We start from the raw sequence: 20,993 nt of genomic DNA on the forward strand, positions 1-20,993 counted from the left end.
CATCGTCAATTTGGAACACCAAATTTTAATTTGATTTATTAAGGTTTAGTTGAACTTTTGTTTATTTACAGTTGATCTGGTTTAAATTTTGGTTCAAATAAAAAGAGGACCTCCAACCAGTAAAGACCTGTTGAACTTTAATCTTGTAGTCTGTGTTAGTAATTACAACTAGAACACACAGACTTAACATTTTTAATCTCAAGATTTATCATTAATCTAACACATGCTGTTGGAAGAAATGTTTTATTAACATATAAAGTAACTAAACAAAACATGCTATCAGTAATATTTAAACTTTTTTTGCAGGGCTGTCAGTTCCACCTTGTTCCATACAAACTAGGGGTGGGATGGAGTCCACTTTAAGAACATAAGAACATTATAAATAGGAGGAGTAGGCCGTACGGCCCCTCGAGCCTGCTCCGCCATTCAATAAGATCATGGCTGATCATCAACCTCAACTCCACTTTCCCGCCCGATCTCCATATCCCTTGATTCCCCTAGAGTCCAAAAATCTATGTCAGCCTTGAATATACTCAAAGACTCGGCATTCACAGCCCTCTGGGGCAGAGAATTCCAAAGATTCACAACACTCTGAGTGAAGAAATTCTTCTTCATCTCGGTTTAAATGGCCTATCCCTTATCCTGAGACTACGCCCCCTAGTTCTAGACACTCCACTCCTTCTTCACAGAATCACAGAAACCCCACAGTGCAGATAGAGGCCATTTCGGCCCATCGAGCCTGCACCGACACATATCCCACCCGATCCCCGTAACCCCTACACCAACACATATCTCACCCTATCCCCGTAACCCCACGTATTTAATCCCCCTAACACTAAGGGTCAATTTATCATAGCCAATCAACCTAACCTGCACATCTTTGGACTGTGGGAGGAAACCGGAGCACCCGGAGAAAACCCACGCAAACTCCACACAGTCACCCGAAACCGGATTCGAACCCGGGTCCCTGGCGCTGTGAGGCAACAGTGCTAACCACTATGCCACCGTGCTGCCCGTTCTTCTTCTTAGGCAGTCCCTCGGAACCGAGGATGACTTGCTTCCACATTAAAAATGAGTTCTCAGGAGACTGATGAGTCCAATGCAGGACCTACAGCCTCTGTCACAGGTGGGGCAGACGGTGGTTGAAGAGGCGGGTGGGTGGAGTGCTTGGGTTGACGTGCGCTCCTTGCGCTGCCTGTGCTTGGCTTCTGCTTGCTCCCGGCGAAGAGACTCGAGGTGTTTGGCGCTTTCCCGGATGCTTCTCCTCCACTTTGTGCGGTCTTGGGCCAGGGATTCCCAGGTGTCGGTGGGGATGTTACACTTTTTCAAGGAGGCTTTGATGGTGTCCTTGAAGCGTTTCCTCTGCCCACCTGGGGCTCTCTTGCCGTGCCGGAGCTCCGAGTAGACACTCCACTCCAATCTCTCAGCATCTACCTTGTCAATCCCCTTCAGAATCTTGTATGTTTCAATGAGATCACCTCTTCATTCTTCTAAACTCCAGAGAGTATAGGCCCATTCTACTCAATCTCTCCTCGTAGGACAGCCCTCTCATCTCAGGAATCAATCTAGTGAACCTTTGTTGCACCGCCTCCAAGGCAAGTATATCCTTCCTTAGATAAGGAGACCAAAACTGTGCACAGTGGTCTTACCAAGGCCCTGTACAATTGTAGTAAGACTTCCTTGTCCTATTTGATGGAACCATTTCCCTTTCATTTGTAGAATATGCAACGGAGTGGAACATTTGAGGATGGAGTCTGACTGGAGTTAGGTGGGTCTGGTTTGTCACAAGCCTTTCGTTTATTCGGTTTGATGATATAAAACACAGTATTAAACAATTTGCTAAGTGTCTGTGGTGAGGGCAAAAAAAAAACAAGCGGCTGACTGTGCAGAAGTTTGAAACTCTGCAACTGGAGGGAAGAAAAAAACAGCGGCTGATTGTGTAGAAGTTTGAAACTCTGCAATTCTGACTGCACGTTGTCATTGTCACCAACAGCAGCAGCAGGCAGAACCTGTCGCTGCCATGGAGACCGCCGCTTGAGTGACAGCCGCACTTGCCGTCGCCGTGACGACCGCCGCCTGAGTGACAGCCGCACTTGCCGTTGCCGTGGAGACCGCCGCCTGAGTGACAAGTCGCACCGCCCGGCCCGGCGTACACAAGGGTGGCTTCAGGTAAAAGGCGGGTTTGGGCGAAAGAAAGAAAAACCCTGCCCAATAGTGAGGGGAGACGGACACGGACACGTCGGCCCAGCCTCCCCGCTCAGCACTTCCCGTCCTTTGTTTCCAAACACCGCGAGGCCTAGTGGCGGCCTACACAGCCTGGGACTGGAGTGAGTGAGTCAGCGAGCCCGTGGGTGCGCCTTGGCGATTGCGGCCCGACGCTGGGAGTGAGTGCGTGTGCGGAGAGGGGAGGTGTTTATTTTTTTTTAAACGCTGCGTTTACGGTGGGTGGGGGCAGGGAGCCAGTGAGGTGGGGGTGTGCGAGGAGAGGTGACGGGCGGCGCTTCCCTTTGTTTGGAACAAACCCCCTTCCATGTGGACTGGCCATTTATCGCCGCGATGTTTATTTTAAACCATTGCAGCCGGACGTACAAAGGGGGCCAGGCGGAGTCCTGCCCTCGCTGATCCACTCCACTTCATTCCACACCGACCTAGGCCGCGGTGTCATGGTCACATTTCTTCCACCGAGAATTTGAAGTTAAAGTCTGATCCTCCTCCAGCCTTCATCGATGAGCCTTGTGAGAGGTAAATCTCGTTCAAGATTTTGGCACTTTGGTTATTTTGTATACAAGAGTTTAAAATGCTCTTTCTCTATATTTAAATTCGAAGTGATCTCTCTATATATGGATGTATTAATGAAAAGCTGTCTAACTAAATATACTTCTGTTCAATCACCAACTCTTTGTTCTAGATCACGGCCCCTGCTTTCAGACTGGATTGCTGTGAGTTACTGTGTGCTGGGCTGAGAAGTGGTGACTTGTGCATTTTGTCATAATCCTGCATTTATGTCAACCGTCCCTCAGTCTTGTTCTGTGTGCGATGTGACTTGTTTCGCTTGGAACTCTTGCTGGTGTATCTGATTTCAGAGCTGAAATACCTTTTTTCTAAAAAAAAAAATAAGTTTGCTTTGACTGCATCACGGCTACAGTCATAAAAGAATCGCATCCTATCAGCTTGAGTATAGTACCACAGATGTATTAATGAAAAGTTGTCTCTACTACAGTGAGAGAGATATATAAATAAAACAACACCAGAAGGATTCAGGCCCTCAGTTTATAACTAAATCGCTGATTCACTATTGTCACAATGTACTTTGGTAGGGAGCACATTAGTAGTTTTAGTTTCACTAACAATAACGGAATAATAAATTAGTTGAAGGCTGTTATCTGTTACAAGAGGAATTGAATAGGTTTATACCGACCATAGAACATATATATCAGAAACGCTGCCTACGGAGGGCACGGTCCATCATCAAAGACCCTACCCACCCCAGCCAGTCTGTTCGCCCTCCTACCATCTGGAAGACGCTACAGATGCATTCGCACCCGTACGACCAGATTTAGGAACAGCTTCTTTCCCAGGGCTGTCATCCTACTGAACTTCACAAATAAACACTAAAGCCTGCACATCTGCCGATGCACTTTATTATGGTCATATTTATACTAATATATATGTACAAATGTATGTTGAAATGTTTGTGTCCTAATCCAAATTGTACACTCTCGGGAGCCGCAAGCCTACATTTCGTTGTACTGCACTTGTGCACTAACAATGACAATAAAAGTTGATTTGATTTGATTTGATTGTCCAAGGAATAGCATTTGTCAGCCTCATAAGTTTTACAATTATATTTTGGTCCCCCATCCATCCTATTTATTGCAATAGAGCATTTAACAAAAATCTCTATTGCCAAATTAAAATATAAATTGGGTCAAAAAGTGTGAGAAATCTCCCTCACAAGGCACCTCACGCCAGCCCAACTCCCTTATCTACAGATGCAGTTTCATTTCCTGCTCGCAGTGCCGCACATGTACTTCAATGTCTGCTGTGAGATCACGTGTGCTGCCTTGTTCCATCCACTTAGGCTGCGGTTCTTCAGTGTGCTATGATAATTAGCAGAAATGAATGAGACTGCATGCAGCCCTAACTGAAGCGACGGCCTTTGTGTCTTATGAAGCTCTTTCTAAAGACAAAGGATAACGCCTTAGCGGTGTGTTTTTGTTTCACAGTCCTGCTATTTAAACATTAGCAATCTCTATATATTCTAAAAATCGGATGCTAAACTTTGAGTCTTAACTGTGCAGATCACTGTCTTTTGACGTTCTGTCTTTGTCTGGTATTATGTTATGCTTTCGGTATTGATGGGGAACAATGTGGTGTGTAACACTGAATAATATTATTAGCTTCGATCAAGTGTTAGTGTAAAGGTTATTTGGGGATCTGCAGTTGGACCAGGAATTTTTTTATTGAATTTTATTCATTTTTACTGATTATATTTCCAATAAGAGCATGCATGTAATTGGAGTGTTTTCCAAAATTAAAGTAAACAAATTATGTTTGGAAGCTGAGTAGTTGATAAATTGTAGAAGAAATTTTGCAATAATCTTGCACAATATTCGTGTTGCTTGAAAATCAATTTACAACTTCCATATGTCACCGTTTTTTAAAAACATTTTTTTTAAAAGTTGATTCGTTTTTTTCTTTTGAAATCTCGGTGCATTTTTATAAGTCCGCTGTGTCTTCACTCCAGACATTTTCATGATGCATTTTGTTGTATATTATGGGACACTCATAACATAGAAACATAGACGATAGGAGCAGGAGTAGGCCATTCGGCCCCTCGAGCCTGCTCCGCCATTCAATGAGATCATGGCTGATCATCCAAATTCAGTACCCTGTCCCTGCCTTCTCCCCATATCCCTTGATCCCTTTAGCCTTAAGAAATATATCTAACTCTTTCTTGAATATATTTAATAAACTGGCCTCCACTGCCCTCTGTGGCAGAGAATTCCACAGGTTCACCACTCTCTGGGTGAAGAAATTCCTCCTCATCTCAGTCCTAAATGGCTTACCCCTTATCCTTAGATTATGACCCCTAGTTCTGGACTCCCCGGCCATCGGGAACATCCTTCCTGCATCTAGTCTGTCAAGGCCTGACAGAATTTTATAGGTTTCGATGAGATCCCCTCTCATTCTTCTAAACTCCAGTGAGCATAAGCCCAATCGACACAATCTCTCCTCGTACGTCATTCCTGCCATCCCAGGTATCAGCCTGGTGAATCTTCGCTGCACTCCTTCCATGGCAAGAACATCCTTCCTCAGATAAGGCGACCAAAACTGCACACAATACTCAAGATGTGGTCTCACCAAGGCCCTGTACAACTGCAGCAAGACCTCCTTGTTCCTGTACTCGAACCCTCTCGCTACAAAGGCCAACATACCATTTGCCGCCTTAACCGCCTGCTGCACCTGCATGCTTACCTTCAGCGACAGTTGCACAAGAACACCCAGGTCTCTTTGCACTTCCCCTTCTCCCAATCTATTGCCATTCAAATAATAATCTGCCTTCCTGTTTTTGCCACCAAAGTGGATAACTTCACATTTATCCACATTATAGTGCATTTACCATGTTTCTGCCCAATCACCCAACCTGTCCAAATCGTACTGGAGTTTCACGACATCCTCCTCACAGCACACCCTCCCACCCAGCTTTGTGTCGTCTGCAAATTTGGAGATATTACATCCAATTCCCTCGTCCAGATCATTAATATATATCGCGAACAGCTGGGGCCCTAGGACCGATCCCTGCGGTACCCCACTAGTCACTGCCTGCCTCTCGGAAAACGACCCGTTTATTCCAACTCTTTGCTTTCTATCTGCCAACCAGTTCTCTATCCGCCAACCAGTTCTCTATCCAAGTCAATACCTTGCCCCCAATCCCATGTGCCTTAATTTTGCACGCTAATCTCTTATGCGGGACCTTATCAAAAAGCCTTCTGAAAGTCCAAATACACCACATCCACTGGTTCTCCCTTATCTATTTTACCAGTTACATCCTCAAAAAATTCTAGTAGATTAGTCAAGCACGATTCACCCTTTGTAAATCCATGTTGACTTTGTCCGATCCTGTCACTGCTTTCCAAGTGCTCTGCTATTACATCTTTTATAATGGACTCTAGCATTTTCCCCACCACTGATGTCAGGCTTACCAGTCTATAATTCCCTGCTTTTTCTCTACCACCTTTTTTGAATAGTGGGGTAACATTAGCTACCCTCCAATCCATGGGTACTGTTCCAGAGTCTATCGAGTTCTGGAAGATGACCAGCAATGCATCTGCTATTTCTAGGGCCACTTCCTTAAGTACCCTAGGATGTTGATTATCAGGCCCTGGGGATTTATTGGCCTTCAATCCAGTCAACTTCCCCAACACCATTTCCCTACAAATACTGATTTCTTTCAGTTCCTCCCTCTCATTAGGCCCTATGTTCCCCAACATCTCTGGGAGGTTATTTGTGTCCTCCTTTGTGAAGACAGAACCAAAATATGTATTTAATTGGTCTGCCATTTCTTTGTCCCCCATTATAAATTCCCCTGATTCTGACTGTAAGGGACCTACGCTTGACTTCACCAATCTTTTTCTCTTCACATATCTATAAAAGCTTTTACAGTCAGTTTTTATGTTCCCAGCCAGCTTACTTTCATAATCTATTTTCCCTCTCTTAATTAATCCCTTTGTCCTCCTTTGCTGAATCCTAAACTGCTCCCAATCCTCAGGTTTGCTGCTTTTTTTGGCCAATTTATATGTCCTCTCTTTGGATCTTATGTTATCCCTAATTTCCCTTGTTAGCCACGGTTGAGTCACCTTTTTTGTTTTATTTTTATGCCAGACTGGGTTAAACAAATTCTGTAGTTCATCCATTCGGTCTTTGAATATTTGCCATTGCCTATCCACCGTCAACCCTTTGAGTGACATTACCCAATCAATCCTACCCAACTCGCGTCTCATACCATCATAGTTCCCTTTATTTAAATTCAGGACCTTAGCCTCTGAGTCAACTACTTCACTCTCCATCTTAATGATGAAGAATTCGATCATATTATGATTGCTCTGACCCAAGGGGCCTCGCACAACAAGATTGCTAATTAATCCTTTCTCATTGCATAATACCCAGTCTAAGATGGCCTGATCCCTAGTTGGTTCCTCGACATATTGGTCCAGGAAACCATCCCGTATACACTCCAGGAATTCCTCCTCCACAGTATTGTTACTAATTTGGCTAGCCCAATCTATATGTAGATTAAAGTCACCCATGATGACTGCTGTGCCCTTATTGCACGCTTCTCTAATTTCCCTTTTTAATGCCATCCCCAACCTCTGCATTACTGTTTGGGTGTCTATACACCACTCCCACTAACGTTTTCTGCCCCTTGGTATTTCTCAGTTCTACCCATACAGATTCCACATCATCAGAGCCAATATCTTTCCTTACAATTGTGTTAATCCCTTCTTTAACCAGCAATGCTACCCCACCTCCTTTTCGCCTATCTTTCCTGAATATTGAATACCCCTGTATGTTGAGTTCCCAGCCTTGGTCACCCTGGAGCCATGTTTCCGTAATCCCAATCATATCATATTCATTTACCTCTATTTGTGCTGCTAATTCATCCACCTTATTCCGAATGCTCCTCGCATTAAGACACAAAGCCTTCAGGCTTGTTTTTTTAATGCTCTTAGACCTTTTAGAATTATTTACTGTGGCCATATTTGATTTAAACCCTTGATTTCTCTGACTGCCACCTTTGTTTTTCTTCTTCCTGTCTTTTGCTTCTATCCCTGTTTCCCTTTCCTGTGTCTCCCTGCTCAGGTTCCCAACCCCCTGCCATTTTAGTTTAAACCCTCCCCCAGAGCTCTAGCAAACACTCCCCCTAGGACATCAGTCCCGGCCCGGCCCAGGTGCAGACCGTCCCGTTTGTTTCTGCAAGGGCAATTTTATGATGAGGCTTGAAATGAGGGAACTAACAGACAGCAAACTGGTATTTGATAGAAGTTACTGGTTCACTTTTTTGTGTTTTAAAAGCTAAAAATCTGGGATGCTACTGATGGTTTAATAATTGCCCATGAAACTGTGCCTCAGTACAAGGCCTGTCTTAAGAGGAATGGTAATAGTAGAAAATCTGAAGGAAAATGGGGGAAGGAAAAAAAGTTGCATTGCACATAAATGGAATGTATGACTAGTTAATAATGGTATTTCGATACAATGAATGAAGTCAGATCATCTAGATTACCCTCACTTTAAAAAAAAAAAAAATCATGTCCCATTCTAAAGGTCACCAGCCTCACTTCATAATATATTCCACACTTGGTGCAAAGCCACAGAAAAGTTCTTCGCCCTCAAGGAAAGTGATAGCTTGGCTCAATTTCTTCTGAGCAAAATATTTATTTAAAGCCCTACTCCAGGACTTGAGCACATAAAGTAGGCTGACAATCCAGGCCAGTACTGAGGGAGTGTTGCATTGTCAAAAGTTGCTCCTGTCCAAAGAGGCTCTTGTTTCCCTGTTCCAAAATTCAGATGGATGTTGAACAATACCACGACACTTTTCAAAACAGCAGGACATTCTCCCAGTGTACTGGCCAACATTCCTCTTGAGCAACACCATGAAAAAACAATGAACTTGTCTTTTCTCTCATTACTGTTTGTGGGATCCTGCTGTGCTCTCAATAGCTGCAGAAGTTTCCTATTTTAATAACTATTTCAAAATAGTTAATTGTATGTGAAGTGCTTTAAGGTGTTTTTGAGACGTGATAGTGTTATATCAATTCAAGTCGTTTTCTAGGGACATCTGCTCATGTATGAGACTACACCGTTTTTGTGAAGTAGATTTTCTAACTTTATGTAAGCACAATGTTGATGCAAATTTATTGATACTAGTATAAATAGTTATAAATGCTTGTTTTCTTTCCCCAAGAAGCAGAGTGAAGCAGCGAATGTCCTGTAATGGAGCCAGGACAGGACCAGGCTGATGGGCTACATAACAGAAAGGATGACTTAATTAATTTCAGCATCCCTGTGGATTATTCCATTGATTGCACAAGAAATGCAAGAGAAGAGCTGCAGGCAAATGACCCTTTAGAACTATTGCATAGTGGGACCATGGATCCCCAGTACAGTTTGTGTACTAAAAACACAGCTGGTGACTTGGAGACCAACACTGGGTCTACTGTACCTCAGCTTGACAAGGTACACCTGGACGATGCCATCTCAAGTACCACAGTCACTGTCTCTTATGTCAATCGGCCCCACCTGTTCTCTTCCCAACGGATATTGCAGCATTCCTTGCATGAGCAACCATTGCCATCGCTCTTTATTCCATCTGTTTGTGTGCAGTCACAGCAGATGTTGCCAGCCTCATTTGATTCATCCATACCTGCCGATTTTGTTGACGCATCATTTGAGAACTCCGTGTTGGCACAGTCTGGTGATCTGGAATCCATTAGAAGAGGCTTTGAAAATGGAATCGACTGTAGCATTGTGAGCCAGCACAGATTGAAGGCGCTGGACTTAGATTTACCAATAACTTCTTCTACTGTCCATGAACCTGGATCATGTGGTATGCCAGGTATGCCACTCGAACATACATTAGACACTGCAGAGGAGGAAACCTTGTATGAACAATCTAGTTCTTCGTCTGACATGGAAACGCATGACTCTGTGTGCCAGTTTTCTGGAGTAATGCATCAGGAAAATGAGTGGAGTGATACTGTAAGTCCTGCTGAAACTGTAGTTCAGAGCTCTGAAGTGCTTGTAATAAAACTGACTGGGTCTTCAACGCCAGAGAGCAGGCCAAACAACAAGGAACAGTGTGAAAGCAAAAACCTGCTGGGCAGGATGGACCACTGTGAAACGCAAAATGGTACTGGTGTTTTCACTGGGGTTAAAATCTTAAATAGCCAGTATACGGAGAGGAAGCTTCAGTCTGTGTGTGACTTAAACAGGAATTACAAAGACCAGGCCACAATGACAATAAAAACAGAAAATACCATTGAATTTTTAGAGGCAGCAGTACCAGCTGAATCTGAAGAAAGCCTGAGTGAGGACACTTTTGGTGAATTATGCCCAAAAGACTTCACAGAAGGGGAGCAGAATGTTTCACCAGATTGTGATGGAAGCAGAGTATCTTCAAATTCCATACAACCGTCACAAAGTTTAATAAATCCAGATGGTTACGAGAGGGCGTACACGGAAAGTGTCGGGACCAACATGTCATCAAGTTACAAAGTAGCACCCAATGCATGTGACATGCTGCAGGATTCAGAAAAAGGGAGACCTACTCCAAGTAACATCGCTGCCCTTCAACATATGCAAAAAACTGAGATCTTATCACTGCAGGGTACAGAAACTGAAGAGTGGCCACATGACGTAGAAATAATTTTAACATCTGACCTAAAGGATGAGAAAATGCATTGTTCAGGGAAGGATGCCAAAGGCACCCAAAATAACAGCTCAATGCAGGTCAGTTGTAACTCGGCAGATAGTATGGTTTCTCCATGCAGTGGAGATCCGACACCAAATATTGAAGTAACTGGACAGTCTCTGAGTAATGAATATAGCTGCAAGGAAGCCCAAAAACAAATTTCTACTAGTGATGCAAATGACGGCCTCTCTGCAGCCAAACCGAATTTGAAGGAGATCCCTGACTCGGTGCAGGTAGTTAACGATGTGTGTGAGAACAGCAGAAGTTCAGTTTCATTCAGCAATCAAACATTTCCTTCCTTGCAGAAGCCATCAGCTTCAGAGAGTAACCATCCCAGGATAAAGCCTTGCTCTCTTGAATTGCATAAACTAAACGTTCTTGAAACGGAGGGGAAGTGCGACGTTCGAGGATATGTATTAGACCTGAAAAGGAATAATGTTGCATCAATGTCTTGCAGCATTTCTATGAGTCTGTCTTTAGCCAAGTCTGGCAAAAGCGTTGATTGTGGAGAGGAGGCAGAGCTTGGTGAGAACTGTGATGGAAAAGGTGGCCAGAGCCCCAGTAGTGACGATGTATGCGAAGTCTTGTCTGTCCAGGCAGGCTCACAAATCCCTAACCGGAGAAAGCAGACCTTGGTGGCCAAGTATGAGGACAGTGAGGTAGTCTGCATCTCTGATGAGGAGAATGTTAGCTGTCCGGTCGCAAAAACTGATGCACATCAGGATCGGGCTCAAGCTCAGGATAATAAGAAACGGAGGACGCCATGTCAACAGCATGCGAATCAGAAGAAGTTTGAAGATCGACCTCTCCAAAATGATGGCAGCGCTGAGCCCAAGCATTTTGAAAGGAAGATTCTTCCGCCAAGGCAAAGGGGAATGAAGCTGGAGCAGATCGTGCAAAATATTGTAACTCAGCCCAAGTCAAGAACTTCCAGCAGCCTCGGTGAGAGATTGAGAAGAAGCAGGGACACACCGACTCCTACTCCCACCAGGTTTCAACCACCAAGGCGCAAATCATCCAGCTCTGCTGCAGAACAGAAGTCCAAGGGCGGTGCTGAGCTCTCTCCTTGTATCTGGGATTCCTCACAAAAAACAATTACTTCAGAATGTAAAATGCAAGAACAGAAAGAAACGGGCTCAATAGCTGCAGAGAAACCGAATACGAATAAATCTACCTCAATTCCAGGCTCGTGCCACGAACATGCAACAAAACTGAGCACTCCTGTTCCCCCTGCCATGTCTTTCTGCGGTGCCTCTTCGTCTTCAAAGCAGTCGACCGAGATCTCCCGGGAGGTGCCTACTTCGGGCAGTAAGCAAGCATTCGGCAACCCTGACCTTAAATGTCTAAATGGGAACCGAAGGAAGCAGGCGGCAAACACTAGGAATGCCACGCAGCCGAAGAACTGTGTATCGTCCCGGCAACGGTCTTCCCCGCCAAGCAGGGGGGGCACAGCAAGGAAGAGAATACGCAAACCGGCAGGTAAAAAGCGCCAGACACAGCGGGGACAGGCCTCCTCATTCTTTGCACCCGCAGAGCCAGAAATAAAGCTAAGAGCATTGACTCTTAAGGCCGAGGACCGACGAGATAGATACGATAGTTTTTCACCTTACGTTCGGGTAGAGGCAAAGGGTTATTCACTGTGTACTGTAGTAAACTATTCCGAGGAGGATAATAACAGTCTCAAACAAAAGAAACATTCCCAGCAGCAGTCGCACGGTGCCGTTCCAAAATCATCTTGCTTGACATTGGGCCCTACAATTAATGAGGCCACTCACAAAAGCTTTCTAGTCTGCTGTCTTTGTGGCCAATCTGCAAATGCTATGGAGCAAGGTGATCTTTTTGGACCTTTCTATCCTGGAGGATATACACCTTCGAGTAACCAAACTGCCCGGTCGAAAGAGCCCAAGACCGAGCCAGCTAGTGCAGTTGTCTCTAGCCCTAGTTGTACTTCCATTAGGAATGCAGTAAATAAAACTCCAGGACAAAATCAGGAGTTGAGAACGAGGGAAGGGGCGACAACCCGTGGCCAGAAACGCAGAAGTTTGGACGGTGTTGAAGAGGCCACAAAATGTTCTGATAGTAAGAAGATTAAGAGTGAGCCATCTTTAGAAGAGTGGTACCAGCCCCCATTGGTCCCAATGGACACTAATGAATACTGGATGCATGAAGACTGTGTGACATGGTGTGCTGGTGTATTTCTTGTAAGAGGAAAGCTATATGGTTTGCTGGAGGCTATCAATGTTGCACAGGAGACGGTAAGTAAAACGAATTGTAGCATATTGTACACGCATTAACCACATTTTCATTCTAGGATTTCAGAATATTCAAAAATGAACAAAGAGGAAAATTATGTGATCTTTTATTTTAACTTTAATGAATAATTTCAACAAAGCAGGTGGAAATAAAGGTAGTTTTTTTTTAAAGTTAGTTTTGGTTAACAAGTAGAGTTGATCCCAGATCTCAGAACCTTTAATCGCCTTGCGTCATAAGTTCGACGGAGGTGTGCTGCAGAGGTCCAGTAAACTGCACAGTGTGGTTTGCAATTCCAGTAAGGAAGCTTAGGAAAAGTAAAGGGAGCCTTTTCCTGTGGATAAAATCTGAGTTTCGCGTGTACACCTAAAATTGGCTAACCCATGTTCAACAACACGGTAGTGCAGTTTTAGGGAAACCGTGGTTTCAGTTTGGGGCGGGGAAACTTCCTTTTTGAAATCTCTTTGCCCATTCTAATGGAGCAAATGAAAAGAGGTGCAGTTGTATTCCCAGTTCCTTACAGCCTGACCCCTGGCTGCGCATTGTACAGGGACAGGCACTGTACGTTTGTTTAACACTCCATTTCTTGCTGTTCCTGATTCTGAATGCCCCGACCCATGCTGACCCATTGCATTACCCAGTTCAACTCCCATTTGTTTGCTCCTATGATTTCTCCAGTATTACGTCCCATGCCCAGCTGATTCCAGCCATCTCCTCCATAATTTGCCGCATGGAAATGCACAAGAACAGGCTGGGTGATTCTCACTTCCACACCCCTGCCCATTACTCCTTGACAGATCTGACGTTGTTTAAAATTGATGCCTTCCTGTTTCAATCTACTGCTGCTGACTGTCAGAAGCTTTAAATATTAACTTAAAATGAATAAATTTATTCTTTGAAAGCCTAAAATGGACAGTGTTTGGGACTGCTGAAATACACAAACTTGAATGCTCATTTAAGGCGAGATTATTGCCAAGAGGTGCATGTAGGCGCTGCGTTTTAGGACAAAGCTTATCTTGCATCACACTGTACAATTTTGCAATGCAGCTTCTAGTTTAATAGAGTGGAACCGTGTCGTTACAAACCTTATTTTAAGATTTTGTTAGAACAGTTGCTCCTGGTTCTAGTGGGAATTTGATTATAGTTAGTGCAGGAGCTCAAAACCTGATACGAGGGACACGTGATTAGACTTTGGCAGTCCCAATAGGTTGTTATAATGAGGCTTGACTGTATTCACTTCTGTGGCATTGTAATTAAACACAGCCACTAGATCAAATTTATCTCCATTATAGGATTACTGAAGTGCATTTTCAGCAGTCCAGAGGTTAAGTTAGATACATTTTTTTAACACTTACATTTTATATTAGTTAACAAAAGAAATCCTGTGACTCTTGCCATCCTTTAATTTGGATTGCTGAATTTCTTATTCATCATTCTGAGGACTTGCATTTCATATGGGCAACAAAGAGTTTGATTTCTATGACCCACATATGACGAGGGCAGTACATCAGGCTTACCCTAATGGACCAGTAGCAAAATGTATTTTGTGCCTACAGCGCTAACCTGCCTTCCAAAAAGCTGTTTCACTGATCTGCCCTTGGATATTTCGGATGTTTTATTCCCCCGTGTTCTATCAGTATATGCTTTTAATATTTCCTTTTTAGTGTGTGATTGTTTTTTGTATCTTCACATTCTCGGGCTGATCGACAGTCTAGCAGTCTGCCACGTGAATGCTCCTGTCATGGTGGTAGCCATCTTTATACCAGCCCATAGAGTGGTTAGTCCTAAATGGCGGGAGGGCTTTATGGGCTCCCACATCCCATACGGTGAGGGGGGGGGTCACTCGCTCACCGGACGCGTGTATCCTGCTGGAAGTTAACCCAGAATTATGAGCCGGAGTCTCGACTCGCAGGGACTGTCTGGACTGCGGTTTGAACCTTGCTCCCACTAAGCCAGAGATTTGCTCCAGTGTGTGGTGAGTCACACCCTCTCCAGTTGATGATCTCTTCCACTTGATTTGGCTTCTGCACATTTCACACTATTCTCTGCTGCCCCTTTTGCTCTTTCCAGTTTCTCCCTGCATGTTTTTAGAATCTCTTGCTTTCTCTATTAAGCTCCTCCGAAATCCCTTGCTGCAGAGTTGAGCTTTTTCACTTTCTCAGCGGAGCCTCCTTTTAGTTTCTCATGGTAATTTTTACTCTGGGTTCCAGTGCCCTATATTAATGCAATACACACAATGTCCAGGGAAACCTCGGTTCTGTTTCCACTTGCTGAGAAATGATGTATGTTTACTCTTCTCAATTTAACTGTACTGTAATTAATTTTTATGCATCACATAATTTAAGATGAATCTGCTGCCCTGTCGCACCACATCCACCATTGATGCTATCTTGGTAACGGGTTACATTGCATTTGGTGATTTTGTTTTAGCAAAATGGCCTCTTCTCAAACTCTGAAGCAGTTTGCCATATTAATTCAAATAGAAAACGAAACCAGATGTATTCACAGAATCACAGAAACCCCACAGTGCAGATAGAGGCCATTTTGGCCCATCGAGCCTGCACCGACACATATTCCACCTGATCCCCGTAACCCCTGCACCAACACATATCCCACCCTATCCCCGTAACCCCACGTATTTAATCCCCCTAACACTAAGGGTCAATTTATCATAGCCAATCAACCTAACCTGCACATCTTTGGACTGTGGGAGGAAACCGGAGCACCCGGAGAAAACCCACGCAAACACGGGGAGAATGTGCAAACTCCACACAGACAGTCACCCGAGGCCGGATTCGAACCCGGGTCCCTGGCGCTGTGAGGCAACAGTGCTAACCACTATGCCACCGTGCCATGTATTAATGTACAATTTTATAGATTTTATTTTTTTTCCTTAAGCCTCTGTGAAGCGCCTTGGAATGTTCTTTCTACGTTAAAGGCACAATATAAATGCAAGTTGTTTTACTTCTATTTAAAAATATATGTGGCTAATAATTCTAATGTATCAGGTAGCTATAACTTAAAATGCAGAGTAAAACCAGTTGAGTCACATCAAAGTGAACACAGCCAAGCTTTATCATTGCAATCCCGTGCTGACTGGTAGAGACATTTTAGCCCCTCTTCCTGCCATTTTTCTCTCTCTGACCTCTGCTGACCTGAAGGCAGTGACTCCTTGCTGAGGCAGGGCTCTGTAGATACTGGCAGCTCTTTGGTGTCTCGCCCAAATGGTCATTCTGCCTATGTGAGCCCCGTCAGTGAGTGTCAGCAGGCAATTGAAGTGTGGAGGGCTTCACGTCTTGAGTTTGATCCTTCACCCAAGAGCTGCAGATGTACTCTTCCCGATAACGGTGAATGGGAACCGCAGCCATTCTTTTTCTTTTCGCCTTTCCTAAACCTGGGTCCTGAAGCCTGAACTGTGGTGTGCCTACTACCACTATCCCATCAGAGCTCCGTTAACGCAGCACGAACAAAGGAATGAGCCTGGCTCCTTCATCATCTGTATGGCTCAATGCTTACTATGCTAACTAGGTAAGCCGTCAGGGTGGATGACCGAGCGCTTGTGACTCGGGAGTGTGGAGGTATGCAAAGAAGCACATGCCATTTAGTATATTGAGGCTGTTGCACAGACCATGTGCAATATACTCAATCTGCTGAATGTCCTGTAAAAACACACTTTGGTTTCTTGTTTCCCAAACAGTTGAACAGTACTTCAGAAGAGCAGTCTCAACTTCCATCCTACGTTATTTAATCCTTGGCCAGTTCCCTTCCATGCCAACAATTCAGGAGCTATCATGCTCTATGTAGCATTTGATTGCATTCTTCCAACCCTCAATCCCATTCCTAACCAGATAGTCAACCAACCTTTTTTATTCCTCTAAGGTCCTAATCCTGGAACCTGCTTTAGCTGCTGTTCCATTCCACATATCCATTACTCTGGGATGGGGAAAATAATTCTTCCTGATCTTAAATCTTGCTTGAGGCTTGTTAATTTTATACCCATGTCCAAGTTAAATAGCCTACCTACATCTACATTATTCATTCTTCCCAGCATTTTAAAGATTTGGATTATATTTTCTATCAGTTTTCATTAAGGATCAGCAACTTTTTTAGTTGCAATTACGTAATCATTTTGGTCCCTGAAAGATAATTTTTTTTTGATCCTAATGCAGGATTAAAGGTAAACTCAAGAAATGGATCTGACAAGAAAATGTTTCCTTATCTGTAGGAAGGAACCAGAGCATAAAACCTGCAGAGACAAAAGAGCCCAGCCAGAGTGTGTTTAACTGTTGCATCTTTCAGATACACATGATGTGGTTTATAGCAAACCGCCACACCAGCCCAGCAAGGACTATTGCTGTACGCAGTGCTCCAAACCATCAGCAGCATTAACTACTGCATTCGTAGCTTGGGAGCTTGTTGTGGCAGGCCCTTCAATTGCTTCGTGTCACCTCGCTGCCTCCTGGAATTGCCGCTTCATTTTTTTTTAAACAAGCGCATTGGATGTTTATATTGAGGGACGTTGTAATGAAATAATTTAGTCTTTCTGAAGAAGGCTGACTGATATAGCCTGGAGTTTTTGATTTGCTTTTTAGGCAAAATTACATTTTCTTTTTAAATTGCAAAATGAACCTGAAAATCAGATACATTGACGCCAATGTGGCTGCACTTCAAGGGGATTACATTATTCCCAGGTTATCTGCCCCAGCATTGAGAGTGCACAGGGCCTGAAGCCAGTTGAATTATTTAGAGAGCAATTGATTTAAAAGAAAATTAAGCTACCTGGGAGCGTATTGCTCTTTACCCCAACAGTAATATTCTAGTTGGACAATGGCTGCATTTATCCCTTTTTTATCTTTGAGAAGATTTAAAGTAATTTTTTCTCACTTCTCTTTAGCATGTACGGTTCTCCCAGTCGACTGCCTGGGCACTCGACCTGTTGTGGGCCTCTGTCGAAGATGTTTTTAGTTGCTGCCAGACGTTTTGTGAAAGCTGTCTGGTGTATTTCCACCCCTCCCCCCTCCTCCCCCCTCCCTCCCTCCCTCCCTCCCTCCCTCCCTCCCTCCCTCCCTCCCTCCCTCCCTCCCTCCCTCCCTCCCTCCCTCCCTCCCTCCCTCCCTTGTGTGGTGCCTTCCCTCCCCTGGAGAATTCTGGCCTTTGTTCAGTGCCTATCAATGACAATGCGGCAAAGCTCATTGTTTTAGGAATTGTGGATTTGAAACTGCCTGTTAACAATCCTTGGCATAGTATTGGAACATTGAACCACTATTATGATTTCTTGATCTCAAATCTTACAATATGTCACCTACAGACACAAATTTAAATATACATATAAAGATGAAATGCCAGCATCCTGAGCATTTCTTTGACCAGTATGTGCTTATTTCATTGCAGTGGTGTCTTGTGTAATTGACCTGATGTTTTTGTGAAGTGATTAATTCAGTATATCATGTGGTTGGGAAACAAAAATGTTTATCGAGCACTTTTGCTTGAAGGTGGTGTCCCTTGAAGTTTGCAGACTAAACATAATTCATGAACATAAGCAGTCTTAGTATCAGGCCTGCTGCCACAGGCTGCCACTTCCCAATGCTTTCTAGCATTCATTCATCATTCTTTTGTGAACTCACTTCTTTGTTTTCCCCAGCTATGTTTATCTGAATTGATTTTTTTTACATTACAGCTTCTGCTGTTGTGCATGAGGCACATTCTGTATCGTGTGTATTTTGCACTGACTTCACCAGATTTCTAAAAACTCAATCTTCTATTTAAATATAAATACAGTGACTTTGTTTGATGCACAGAGCTGGATGGGTGAGAGACATTCTTTCTGTCTCTTATTCAAGTAAGCAAAATAGTCAACTTATCTCTGTTTCCTGTGTGCCTTGTTCTTGGCAACCACATATTCCCAGTAATTTGACAGGAGAGTTTAGTTTAACATGACACTTTAATGTCCCCTTGACATAAAATGGGACATATAGGATTGTTTACAGTGTGTATCTCTTTTTAAAGCCTTAGTTTTTGGTTTGAATATTTTGGGTTACGGTGCATTTGTGGGGAACGCAGCAGACTTTTACTCTGCATCTATCTTGCTCTGTACCTGATCTGGGAGCGTTCGATGTTGCCGCTCGCAAGGAAAACCTTTTTATAGTTTGTGGATTTTCCTGGATGGAGAGGTTGTGGTTTTCCCATCCTATAATCTGCAGGCTTTTAAAATTCAAGCTTGGGGCTCACCTAACCCCTACTATGTGATTTACCTCGGCTTCCTTCCTACTCTCTTCAACCTTGATGTCTTTAGTTGTGAGTTGGGTATTCCCCTGTTAACCATTTGTGTATCCTCATATGTACAAAACACTCTTCCCATAATTATCAGTACGAGTACCAAATGCATGCATGTCTGTCTTGTGCCACATAACAGTCAATCTCCTCTGGCAGTTAAGACCAAGTGTAGTATTATGTTGCAGTTAGAGGCAATGTTCCCTCTAATTTTTTTCCTCCGTGGACCCTTACAATTTGCTGCACAGTATCCCTTCCAGTGGTAGCAGCATGTGAGCGCCCTGCGCAGGACCTCTCGATTGATGCGTGGCCGTGCACCTTAGGGGGAACATTGGTGAGAGGGTGGGGGGTAATTGGGGCAGGACGTACGGACTCTGTTCCATCCCCACTTTGGAGCCCCCATTTTGAAGTCCTACACCTTGTTCTGATTTTTGTACTTTCACTATAAATTCTGATGTCCACATTTACAATGGAAACTGCCAATGTACGCTTTTCACGCTGTAATTACACCCATCCTCCAGTGGTAGTATCTCGGCACCGCCAACAAAGGGTGGGTGGGTTAATTACAACGAGAAGTTTACATAGGCCATTTAAATTATGATAAATTAAAAGTCTTACATATTTTTTCATCACAAAAAATATCAAGCAAATCATTTCACAGTAGGCCCGTCTGACCCGGAGCCTGAAAGTTACCAGCAGCCACAATTGCCCACTAATTGATCTCTGAGTTTACAAGGCACTACAATATTCTGGGTTTGCCTTTTTATACCAGTTCCTCACACTGAGTACTTGGATTTGACGGAGCCAGCCAGGTTAGCAGCTAAACACTTCTGTGCTCCAGACCCCTGAGCACCAGTGACCAGGAGGTCAATAATAATTCTTATAGTGGGGATCACAGATCTCCAGTAATTTTTGATTTCAATGTTGCGAAAACAAACGCTTGTAAATTATTTTAAGTAGAGGGCCTTCTTTCTTTCTCTACTCTTTTTTCCATCTTCTCACTCCTCTGCTTTTACCACTGTCCTGTTTGTCTCTGCATACTTTCTCTTCTCATTTCCTGCAGTATTTGTACTGTCATGTGGGGAGCCTATGGAGGTGGGGCAGGGCTAGGGGGAGGAAGCCTTCTGAATAGGCAGAGTTGGTAGTGAAGACTTGAAAGAAGAAGCTGCTCCTTTACTCACTACTCTAAACAAAGAACGTCCTATAAATCCTCTGAGACAGGAGTGGCTTTAAAAGTCATACATGTGCCCTTCCTCAGGCCCGCTTGCTGCTGGTATCTCATCTATTACCCAATATTCCTGATACAAACATAATGTGGGTGTCCTACTGAAAGGAGGAGCATGGTGTGATTGACAGGAACTCCAGCCAACCAGTGTCGCATCATACTGCTACCAGGATCTTTCATATGAATAGAGTGTGAGGCCATGTGCCCTGGCAATCTGTCCCACGTAGCCCAAGCAACTTCCTTCTATTTGTGCTGCAATTCTGTTACTCGCTGTTTGAATGTTATGTGCTTGCTGGTTTGAAAAGGGTTGCACCATTGTTGGCGAAATCCTAAATCAGAATATCAATTGTCTGTCAGTATCTCCAGCTTGAGATAAATGCAAATTTATAGGAACATTGTTTGAAACTTTGAGACTCCATGTACCCAAGCAGCCCACGAAACAAGGCGCTGTAAACCACACTGTGCATGTAGACATTCTTTGCATCTCCCTGTACATGTGTCCTTTGCTCAATTTGACTGCAGATTTTTATGGTTTGTAACTTAGGGGATTAGGTATGAAAGGGATGCCAGTATTTTTTGTCCCCTTGAGATAAGGAACTACACAAACTTTCTCTCTCTTTGTCTGAAAGCATTGGCTTATCCCTGACAGCAGTAGGAAATATTTGTTGTATCCACCAATGTGACCTATTCATCAGTGTCTGAGACCGAATCGCATAGGCAGTAGCAAATAATCACTCACTTATTCCCTGATGATGCCAATTTGGTGTTTAAAAATAA

The 20,993-nt window shown here is 43.8% G+C and overlaps 1 protein-coding gene across 3 annotated transcripts in view; it reads left to right on the top strand.

Moving 5' to 3' along the window:
• The first annotated feature begins 2,056 nt into the window (after positions 1-2,056).
• The window catches only part of LOC147102650 (uncharacterized), a 40,734-nt gene continuing 21,797 nt past the window's right edge, over positions 2,057-20,993 (top strand). Inside the window, exons 1-3 of one of the 3 annotated variants that reach the window (XM_085963334.1) lie at positions 2,057-2,327; positions 2,580-2,742; positions 8,969-12,726. In XM_085963334.1, the coding sequence (XP_085819460.1) occupies positions 8,995-12,726 (3,732 nt within the window). In that variant the 5' untranslated portion in view covers positions 2,057-2,327; positions 2,580-2,742; positions 8,969-8,994. Of the gene's footprint in view, positions 2,743-8,965; positions 12,727-20,993 lie in introns of all 3 variants that reach the window. The other 2 variants (XM_085963333.1, XM_085963332.1) reach the window with 2 other exon arrangements.

This window comes from Somniosus microcephalus, chromosome 21 (assembly GCF_052327205.1).
Source record: "Somniosus microcephalus isolate GS21.2 chromosome 21, FLI_Smic_1.0, whole genome shotgun sequence".
Taxonomy (NCBI): Eukaryota; Metazoa; Chordata; class Chondrichthyes; order Squaliformes; family Somniosidae; genus Somniosus; species Somniosus microcephalus.